The sequence below is a fragment of the Heteronotia binoei genome, chromosome 18, assembly GCF_032191835.1.
Source record: "Heteronotia binoei isolate CCM8104 ecotype False Entrance Well chromosome 18, APGP_CSIRO_Hbin_v1, whole genome shotgun sequence".
In the NCBI taxonomy this organism is placed as follows: domain Eukaryota; kingdom Metazoa; phylum Chordata; class Lepidosauria; order Squamata; family Gekkonidae; genus Heteronotia; species Heteronotia binoei.
In genome coordinates, this window is record NC_083240.1 from 43,848,638 (window position 1) to 43,859,251 (window position 10,614).

At 47.1% G+C, this 10,614-nt stretch overlaps 1 protein-coding gene across 2 annotated transcripts in view; it reads left to right on the top strand.

Moving 5' to 3' along the window:
- The first annotated feature begins 843 nt into the window (after positions 1-843).
- The window catches only part of GGNBP2 (gametogenetin binding protein 2), a 43,549-nt gene continuing 33,778 nt past the window's right edge, over positions 844-10,614 (top strand). Inside the window, exon 1 of one of the 2 annotated variants that reach the window (XM_060259626.1) lies at positions 844-1,113. In XM_060259626.1, coding sequence (XP_060115609.1) covers positions 940-1,113 — 174 coding nt within the window. In that variant the 5' untranslated portion in view covers positions 844-939. The remainder of the gene's footprint in view (positions 1,114-10,614) is intronic. The other variant, XM_060259625.1, reaches the window with a different exon arrangement.

Genomic DNA, 10,614 nt, shown 5'->3' on the forward strand with positions numbered 1-10,614 from the left:
CATCCTTCCCACATCTGTGCCTTGCAAAGTTTAAATCAGAGTGGGTAGCTGTGTTACTCTGAATCAGTAGAACAACGCTTGAGTCCAGTGGCACCTTTAAGACCAACAAAGTTGAATTCTGGGTATAAGCTTACGCCCCAAATTAAACTTTGTTGGTTTTTAAAGGTGCCAGTGGACTCAAACTTTGTTCTGTTGTGAAGCTTAAGGGGTTCACCAGTTAAGTTCCTCTCTCCCATTGAATGCAGTGTTGCTGTTCCACTGGCAGTTTTGGTTACACATGAATTCTGTTTCTCTTGAGGATGCACTCTCTTATTAGTACCAGTTACTATTACAGAGGGATGGAGGTGGAATCTGCCAGTTGGAAAGGATGTTAAAAGTTTTGTATGGTTGTTTCCCCAGCAGCTAGTGCTGCATTCCCAAGTGAGGAGTTTTCTGGGCCTACAATGTCCGCCCCACGGTTGTTGCGGTATTGGGATGTTCTGGGAGGAAAAAATCCCTTGGGTTTTGCTGTACTGGGATGTTGGTAAAAGGAAGTTAAATTGTTAAAGCAGTGGGTAGTTGCCTTTGAAGTTAGCCTTTGGAATGCTGTCCCCAAGGGGGGGTATTTTCCAGTCCCTGCTTGCTTTCTTATGCAAATAATTCCTTTCTGGTTTCCTTTGGTCCCAGCAGCATCTGTTGCATCCAGATGTATCTGAAGCCATACAATCTCAATTCTCTCTTTTAATGGTGGAAGAAAATGTACTTGCCTTTCTAATTGGGCAGCTCCAGAAATGGCTCAGTGTTTTTTCCCCTCTACCTTCCAAGTGCTTGTGCAGCTGCTTCTCCTCCAGAGTGTGGAGGCACCAGAGGATTCCTTGCCTCCTGCTCTGTGTCGAATCGTCAGTGCAGCAAAGCAGACGCCTTCCCTCTTCTGGTGAAAGTGCATTCTGGAACTGCAGCATGTATTTACTTGCCCTGGGGTTTGGCTGTTTTCAGGCTGAAAGCTGGGAGGAAGAAGCGAGTGGAGTGGCGGCAGCAGAGATGGCGCGGCTGGTGGCAGTTTGCAGAGACGGCGAAGAAGAATTCCTCTTTGAGAAGCGGCAGATTCCCCTTTACATCGATGACACCCTGACGGTGAGCGGCTGCTTTGCAAGTTTAACTCTGTGCTCGGTGCACCGTGCGCATGCAGCGCATGGAAGACCGTGTGTTGCAATTCTGAAGCGAGGGCCCCCGCCGCCTTTAGAAAAGCCTCGGGCCCCGCCTTGGACTTCTCCCAGTTGCAATAATTGGTGAGCTTTGGTACACAATGTTGCATTATGCGCACATAATGCGCTTGCTTCTTTACCTCGTCTCTTCTCAGAGCAACGACAAAAAAGAAAAAGAAAAAAAAAGAGGCCTAATCGGGAGATAGTAGCCATTTTGGAACCTGTGTTTCTGTAAGGAGGACTAGGCGTTTTGTGCTCTTCCCATGCGTGCAAAGCAAAGATTTCTGTTTTCAGTGGCTGTGTTGTTTCTTTCTGTTGGCTGCCTTATGTCCCAAGTTGACACACAAACTCTCAGGATTTGGTTTGCCACTCCTGTACACTTGCTGACATTCTGGGTAGCTGTGTGGGGTCTAGAGTTCTGACCGGGATCAGGGGGCAAAGACGATTTTTTAAGAGAGGTTTTTAAGCCTTTTGAAACTTTTTTTGCACCGTTTATGCTGCATGCATTCTTCAGTGTGCAATAGATTGGTGCCCTGATCACTTTACTTAATGCGTGTTTCAGTAAAGAAGAGGGGTTTAAGGGTTACCTGGAAGCTTCCACTCCATAAGGAAGTTTAGTTCTGGTTTTCTGACCTTCAGGCAACAGCACAGTACCCAGGTTCAGAAACCTGGCTTGTTCTTCATGATTTCCCTTCTCCTCCTTTAGCATATCTCTCCTCTGCACCCCCCACCCCACCCCCAACGTGCACCCTGCTTGTACTACTTCAGTTGCGGCAGCCAGAACTGCACACAGAATTACCAGTCGTTCTGTGTTTGCTCACCTCTATCCATGCAGCTTTGGGTTTCCTTCATGACTGGATCTCGTTTGGTGCCCTGGGACTGTTTCCTCTGAGCTCTGGTTGGAGGTAAGACGATTGGGTCAGGCTCAGGGCTTTTTTTGGTAGCAGGAACTCCTTTGCATTTTAGGCCACACGCTCCTGATGCAGCCAATCCTCCAAGAGCTTACAGGGCTCTTAGTACAAGGCCTACTGTAAGCTCTTGGAGGATTGGCTACGTCAGGGGTGCGTGGCCTAATATACAAAGGAGTTCCTGCTACAAAAAAAGCCCGGTCAAGCTAATGGAAGAAGGGGCTGGTGAACTGGGTGGGGCCCTCTTGCTGGGCTGGCTGGGAGTGGAGTGGGGTGCTTGGGCTCAGCCTTTCCTGGTCTTGCCCTCACATTGCTTTTGGTGCGTGGGAAAGGCAGTTTGTGATACAGAGCTTCAGTGGAGGCTTAAGGGCACAGGCTTCTCTCTTCTCCTGAGCTGACTTGCATTCTGGGACATGTTGGTGCTATTGAGAATCCTTTCAGATCCTGCTGTAGAAAGAGTTGTTTGTTCAAGACTGTGGATGTCTCAGTCTTACACAAGGGCTTTTCTTTCAGGTATTTATCCACGTTTATCCTGCCATTCTTGTTAAGGGGCTAAAGGTGGCATGCATGTTTTTTCTCTTATTCCCACCCCCTGCTGTTATTCTCTCTAACAATCCTGTGAAAGAGGTTAGAAAGATTATCAGGGAGTGACTGGCCCAGCATCACCCAGTGGGCACCATGGCTGAGTCAGGACTTGAACCTTTGTATTGTTATCCTTTGCTCTTTTATCCTCACAACAACCCTGTGAGGTAGTTTAGGCTGGGAACATGTGACGGGCCCAAGGTCACCCAGCGAGTTTCCAGGGCAGAGTGGGGATTTGAACCTGGATATCCCAGATTGAAGTCTGACGCTGTAACTATTACACCATGCTGGATGTCTACTGGGATCATGAAGCCTTTATTTAAAAAGATACACCTTATGGAGTGCTTGTCTTGGCAGGCTGAACAAATAATTTTGTAGTCTCTGAATTTTGCCCTGTATTAAAAACAGTAATCCAAAAGAACTGTGCACCGATACTGTACATAAAATCCAGAATATTATTACAAATTAATGTACACTATAAGTCTGTACGTTCAAAAAGACTGCACCATTCAGATAATTATACAAATAGTCTTTTTCAAAGGACAGCAGGAAGGAGCGATCCACTTCAGAGGACTGTGTCCCAGTTGAAATCATAACAGAGTGTCCTCCTGGAACAAAATCTAATCAGATCTGTTCTTTGAGAAAGCATTTGGGACACGTGTTTGGAATAAGCTAGCATTCACATCTGAGAAAGAAAGATCTGTATGGTGATTTTTTTTTTTTGTTTTGCAGATTAAAATTGAACATATTGAACACTGAGGTAGTAGTAACAGCATGACTTGGAAATGCTACACTCCTTCCTTATATCCTTTGAGGAAGACAATTTGTATAATTTTCTGTGTTGTACAGTCCTTTTGAACAAACAGAATTGGAGTGTACATTAATTTGTCTGTAATATAATATTTTGGATTCTATGTACAGTATTGGTGCACAGTTCTTTTGAATTACTGTTCTTGTTACTGCGTAGCTCACCTTTGTGTTGCTGTGTTAAAAACACAGCAGAAATGTGGGAGTTGTTTTTACCCCGTTAACTATTGCAACTGCTGGATTTGGAGACCCTGTGGTCAACTGTGATACTGAGCCCTTCTCAGGCGTATTCGATTTCAACCATAATTTTTCCCTTTGTCTGTATTTTGTGCAGCTTAAAGGGGTACTCCATCAGCCAAATATCCTGACTTCCTGTGGGATGCAGAGCAGCTGCATATGGGTACACTGTCCCAGTTATAGTCTAGTACGGTGTGGTTTCTGGATTTAAACTTTCTGTTGTGCTCTCGGACCACAGGACTGTTTTATTCAGGATGTGGTTCTTATAGGGAACTTCAAAAAAAAGATGATGATGATATTGGATTTATATCCTGCCCTCCACTCCGAAGAGTCTCAGAGCGGCTCACAATCTCCTTTACCTTCCTCCCCCCACAACAGACACCCTGTGAGGTGGGTGGGGCTGGAGAGGGCTCTCACAGCAGCTGCCCTTTCAAGTACAACCTCTGCCAGAGCTATGGCTGACCCAAGGACATTCCAGCAGGTGGAAGTGGAGGAGTGGGGAATCAAACCTGGTTCTCCCAGATGAGTCCGCACACTTAACCACTACACCAAACAGGCTCTCCAGAGCCAGAAGAGCCCTGCTAGATCAGGCCTGTGGTCCATCTAGTCCAGCCTCTTGTCTCACACAGTCACCAGCCAGTTCCTCTGGAGCAGGGGTGTCAAACTTATTTGTTATGAGGGCCGAATCTCACATAAATGAGACCTTGTCAGGCCGAGCCATGTGTGTCATAAAACGTAATGCCAGGTGGCAGAGATATAAACTTTATAAATGACACAAATGCAAAGATTTTTTAAAAGCTTAAAATAAAACATGCTTAAAATATTAGCACTCGTTGGTCTTAAAGATGCTTTCTTTGTATTTCTCCCATGGGATCAAGGGAACTGGGCTCTTTCCTTCCTTCTCAGGAGGGGGAGGAGCCTCAGCCAATAGAAGGGAGACTTGGCTCAGTAGCTCTGCTGTGCGATGGAAAGAGCCTGGCAAAACAAGCACTTCCCAAGGGAGGAGCCTCAGCCAATGGAAAAAATAGAGGCTTCGCTCTGTAACTCTTGTGTGATTGAGCAAACCTGGCAAAGCAAGCTGTGATGCAGAAAGAAGCAAGAGAGAGGAAGAAGGAAGCAAATGACAGCCGGTTTCTCGGGGGCCTGATTTGGCCCCTGGGCCTCATGTTTAACACTCTTGCTCTGGAGGGCCAGCATCAGGGCAGAGAGGCTGAGGCCTTCCTTTATTGTTGCCTCCTGACTTTGGGATTCAGAAGCCTTTGAGTGGAGAGGTTCCCCTCAGTCACTTCTCAGAAGTGCCTTTTCCCTTGTCTTATAGCACTGCTTAGAGGTGACTTGAGCCTGTGGCTTTTCCTGCATGGAACATCTTCCCTGCAGCTGAATTTTAAGGCAGTCTTGCAAATCACAATCAAATTTTGCTAACCCACTTTCCTCTGCATTTGGTTTGTGGCACGCCGGCGGGGCGGGGCAGGAGAACCTGACTTGCCTCATTTACAAAAGCTTCCTCGTCAGGTCTCCTGGAAGCTGTTCACGTTCTGCACAGCCAACCAACACAGTGCCTGTTACGTGTTGGGAAGGGGAGAGATCAGCATGCCCACCCAGGGGGATATCCTGCCCCCCTTTAGTAGCAGGTTTTGTTTTTCCGTTACCCCTTCTGTTAAGTCATTGAGCCCATTTCTCAGACACAGCCGTCGGGCTGGAGGAGGGTTGCCTAGGGAGGGTTCAAAACTGGCTTCTCACTGCCTTTGGAAGGAAGCTGCCTTGTTGGAGGCACTGAAGTGTGACAGAGGTCGTGGGGCCAGTTAAGACTCCCTTTTGTATGATGGGCTCTGCATGCGGTGAATTTTTTTCCCCCAAAGGTGAAACTCAAGAAGGGAAGTTTCTCTGTCTTCTCCAAAAGCGAAGTGAATCTGAATTCTAGTACGGGGTGACGGCATCAAGGAATTCAGCAGCCAGGCTGAGCAAGGATGGCACGACACCGCACAACTTTGGGCTGGGGCTGTGCCACAGAGTGTAGGTGGATGGCTGTGTCAAAGGCCAAGTCTGTCCTCTGATTGCATGATGTGATAACAGTCTCTTAAGGTGCCAGGCCCTTGCCCATCTGTCATGGTGCCACCATCACCACAGAGGCCTTTTGTCTTCTGTTTCGGTCGCCTAGCAGCAGATGATCCTTGACAAAGAGAAGGGACCGGTGTGTTCGAAGACTTAAGCACATTGGAGGAGTTCTCTCTCATGCTCTCTGGGACCCAAGCCACTGTCATCCCTCTAGGTACCTTCTGAAGGAGACACGCCACTCACTGTCCTTGCAAGGAAGATGATTTCGTGGGGAGGGTGCAGTCAACAGGTGCCTGTTTCTATTCCTAATGGAAGGAGACTTTAGGAGAAAGAAGTCATTGGATGTAGGCTCTGTGTGTAAAGCTACTCTTACCAGCCCTATGGTCTGACCATGCAGGTGTGTCTGGATTAAGAAAATATTTTCAGTCATGCAAAAAAAAATGGAGAAAGGAAAGAGAATCCCTTGATTCCCACCGAAAATTGTAATTCTACTGGCAATTCACTGTAAAGCCATAGTTGCAAAATGTTTGCTTATGAATACAGATCTGCAGTGTGCTTTTTAGGACCCTTAGTTTGAAATCTAGATGTCCACATAAGGCAGTATTAGTTTCTGTTCCCTCTCGCCCTTTCTAGCCCCACTTGTGGACCTCCTGATGGCACTTGGGTTTTTTTTTTTGTGGCCACTGTGTGGACTGGATGGGCCATTGGCCTGATCCAACATGGCTTCTCTTATGTCCTTAAATGAGTGTTCCCCAAGAAGAAGCAAAGACAGGATGGTTCATGAACAACTTGTGGTGTTCCCTCCAAAGAACTCAGGCTAACAGTCACACTTCTTCCTCCTCCCCTTTGTTTTGTTCTCAAACCAACCTTGTGAGGTAAGCTGGGCTGAGAGAGTGATGGGCCCAAGGTTACTGCTGAGCAGTGTTCCCTCTAAGCTAAGTTAGTGTGAGCTAGCTCACCATTTTTTAGCCTCTAAGCTCACATATTTTTGTCTTAGCTCACAAAAAATGGCCCCAGAGCAAATGAATTTACGCAGTAGCTCACAACTTCAATGCTAGTAGTTCACAAAGTGGAATTTCTGCTCACAGCACTCCACAGCTTAGAGGGAACACTGCTGGTGAGCATCACGAGTGAGTGGGGATTTTTGCCTGCCTCTCTCAGCCCTTATCCATTATCACAACAGGTCACACCAATGCGGTAAGTGGAACCTTGTTTGAGGCATGCATACAGTAAGAACATCCCTGCTGAATGGCTTTCCTAGCCAGCATGTGTGTTTTGTTTGGTTAAAGTGACTGATCCCCAAAAAGATCCTGAAATTTGTTAGGATCCTCGATGCAAACCAGTGACTTTTGGGCTGCCTTCTTCTTTGTCAGGGTCACTTCGTGCCCAGGCAGGAAGCAGGCTTTTCAGAGTAAAAGTGAGCCTGAAGCTGGACTGCATGGGGGCACACCACTCCTCCTTCTGTGGGAACAAGTTCTTTTTTTGCTTCTTTGTAAAGACATGGGGTATATGCTAGCTGTTTCCTCAGTGAAGCTCCTAAGTTTGCCACGCCAGTCAAGTTACTCTCCCAGTCCTTGTGCGTTTCTTACTTGAGCAATACATGCAAGGCTGTGTTTCTGTTACTGGGATATTTTAAGAAGAAGAAGAAGAAGATATTGGATTTATATCCCGCCCTCCACTCCGAAGAGTCTCAGAGCGGCTCACAATCTCCGTTACCTTCCTCCCCCACAACAGACACCCTGTGAGGTGGGTGGGGCTGGAGAGGGCTCTCACAGCAGCTGCCCTTTCAAGGACAACCTCTGCCAGAGCTATGGCAGACCCAAGGCCATGCTAGCAGGTGCAAGTGGAGGAGTGGGGAATCAAACCTGGTTCTCCCAGATAAGAGTCCGCACACTTAACCACTACACCAAACTTTTAGTTTTGTTGTTCACACTGCAACACTTTGTACTAAAGCATAAAATTCAATACTTCCCCAGATAATACGTTCCTTTTGTGCGCCTTATATAACTCAGCTGCGTAAGTGTAGTGTGTGCTAGTTGGATGCTACTAATAACATCAACAGTACCACCACCCATGCCATTTTGAGACGTCTTTTTTTTTTTTTTTTAAGTTCCCACATAGTAGCATTTGATTTCTAGCTTGTAAATCGCTACTTGCCTGGTCACCCTGGCTTATGGCAAATGCCATCTGGCGAAGAATGCGTTAGGAGCTTGAGAAGGAGGCGCTTTCTTCCTTTTTGAGCTTTTCTGCGTGTCACAAACGGTTAACAGAGGAATGCTACTGAAACCCACTGAGGGCTAGTGACTTGTTTGCAAACTGCTTTGGCTACAAGTGGCTAAAAATAACTGCCTTATCTCCCCCCCCCCCCCCCCACTCCTCACTGGAGTGCCTCACTGCTCTCTCAGATCTTTGAACTCCTAAAATGTTTGTCAAAGCTTGCTGTTTACACTTGGGAAAGGGAGCATAAATCCACTTAGTACTCCAGCAAAGGGAACTTCCCCTTCCCCCAATTTCTGATGTGTAGGCAGGTCATTGCTGCATGACATCCCAAGGGTACTAAAAATTTAAAACATTGCTTAGGTGTGCTTTGTGAAGTTTGGACTTCTTAGCTGACCTGTTGGCAAGGCTGTACATTGTACCACAAAACTCTGAATTTCCCCCAGAAACTAATACTTGGAATAAATTGCATGCATTGGATAAATAGGAAACAATTTTTAAAAAGAAGACGCTTGGCAGTAGGAGTCAGGATTGTCGTTTGGAAAACCTATACGAGACTTTTAAGACATTGTCTAATAACCAGCCCACTGGATCTCCCCCAGTTTATCCACACACTCCCAGAGTGTGGTTGCGCTTTGTCCACAACCACAAGATCGAGACATTTGTGAGTTTCTGAACGCCAGCCTTTCTGCTTCGTGCCCAGATCCGCTAACCTTTGCAATGCACAAAGCAGGAGCAGAATAAACTGTCACAAAATGCTCTACCAATTAGAGTAATTCTGTGGGATTGGCCTGTCTCTGAACCATTTGCCGTGTGCAGCGACAGGAATAGAAGGCATTATACCTTGGAGTGGCTTGTTTAATTAATATACTCCTAAATTGGTACTTGGAGAGAATCGACTTTCCCCCCTCAAGTCATCAAGCTGTCACTCTTGTGTGACCGCTGCTCTGTAATTTCTGAGCCATAATTAAGCTGTTGGGTCACTTTCTCTTGCTTGGTACAGGGATACTGTGGCCTGTAGACACCAGAAGTAAATAGGGTTGCCAATCCCCAGTTGGGGGCAGGGGATCCGCCAGTTCGGAGGCCATTCTCTCACATCAGGGTCATCAGAAAGCGCATGGGAGGGGGGAGATCTGCCAGCACTTCATTATTCCCTATGGAGACCAGTCTCCATAACATATAATGGAGAATCCATCTGTGGGTATCGAGGGCTCTGGAGGGGGCTGTTTTTTTGAGGTAGAGGCACCAAGTTTTCAGCATAGCATCTGGTGCCTCTCCTCCAAAAACACCCCAGGTTTCAAAAAGATTGGACAAGGGGTGTTCATTTCTATGAGCCCCCAAAGAAGGTACCCCATCCTCCATTATTTCCAGTGCAAGGAGGCATTCAAAAGGAGCGCAGCCGCTTTAAGTGTAATGGCCAGAACTCCTTCAAGGTTCAGTTGTGCTTGTCACAGCCTTGCACCTGGCTCCGCCCCCAAAGTCCCCAGATATTTCCTGAGACGGACCTGGCAACCCGTGAAGTAAGCAAGGCTGTCTGGCCCAGCAGCTTCCAGAGCTTTGCAAAAAGCAAAGTGGGGGCGGGGCGGGGAGAGGAGTACATTAAAAAGTGGAAACTGGGTGAAAGGCAGTGGCTTTGGAATTCAGGCATACAGCGAGGGCCTGTTTGCGCGCGGTGGGGGGGGGGGGGGGCAGTTTGGAAATCTTCCCCCGTCAAGCATTCTGTGAACTCATGAGAGTTTAAGCAGGCTGATTTTTCCTCTCCCCCCCCTTCCTTCCTTTTCTCGTTAATTGGCTCTCAGCTCTCTCAAATCTGTCCTTTCTAGAGCATATGTCATTTTCATCAGGCTGTTCTAATAAGAAGAGGTCCCCCCCCTCCTCCAGTTAATTTACAACGCCATGTTTTTCTGGCATGCCTAGTGAGGCCTGTGACTACGCAAATACTTGTTGACGATCTCGTTTTGTGGCTCTTGTTATCCATGTGGGGGCCAGCTACTTTAGTGTTAGATGCAGTGACTTTGCATAGCCCGGATTCCTTTAATACCGGAGTCCCCCCCCCCCCCCCCCCCCCCGGGTCATGGACCAGTATCGGTCTGTGCTTGTTAGCAACTGGGCTGTGGGCTTTATAACATTCTGCATAGTATAAAAGGCAAATGGCATTTTTTTTTCTTTGCTGTAGTGAATCCACAACAAAGTAATCGGATCCCATCTGTGTTATTTCATGGCTTATGTCCTTAGGTGATGAGCACTTTGTGGTTGTCTGTCTCTTTTTCTTAGGCCAAAAGTTTAAGCTTTCATTTATTTTTTCCCTGATGTGATTAAGCTACTGGCTCTTACTCTTTATGGGCTCTGTGAAGCCATAGGTCAAGCCCCTGTGCCCAAGGGGTGCTGTTGGCTGCTTTTGTAACTCAGTTACTTTGGAAAGTAACACGGGGCATAAGCCTCAGCCCCCTCTGCTGTCTGATACACAATGATGAGCAGATAGAGGAAAGTCGTAAGGAACAATTTTGCCATCTTCTGGGTGTGGAGCGGGTGTCACTGGGTGTGTGGGGGAGGGAAGTATTTTCAAGTGTCCTGCTTTGTGCAGGGGGTCGGACTAGATGACCCTGGAGGGTCCCTTCCAACTC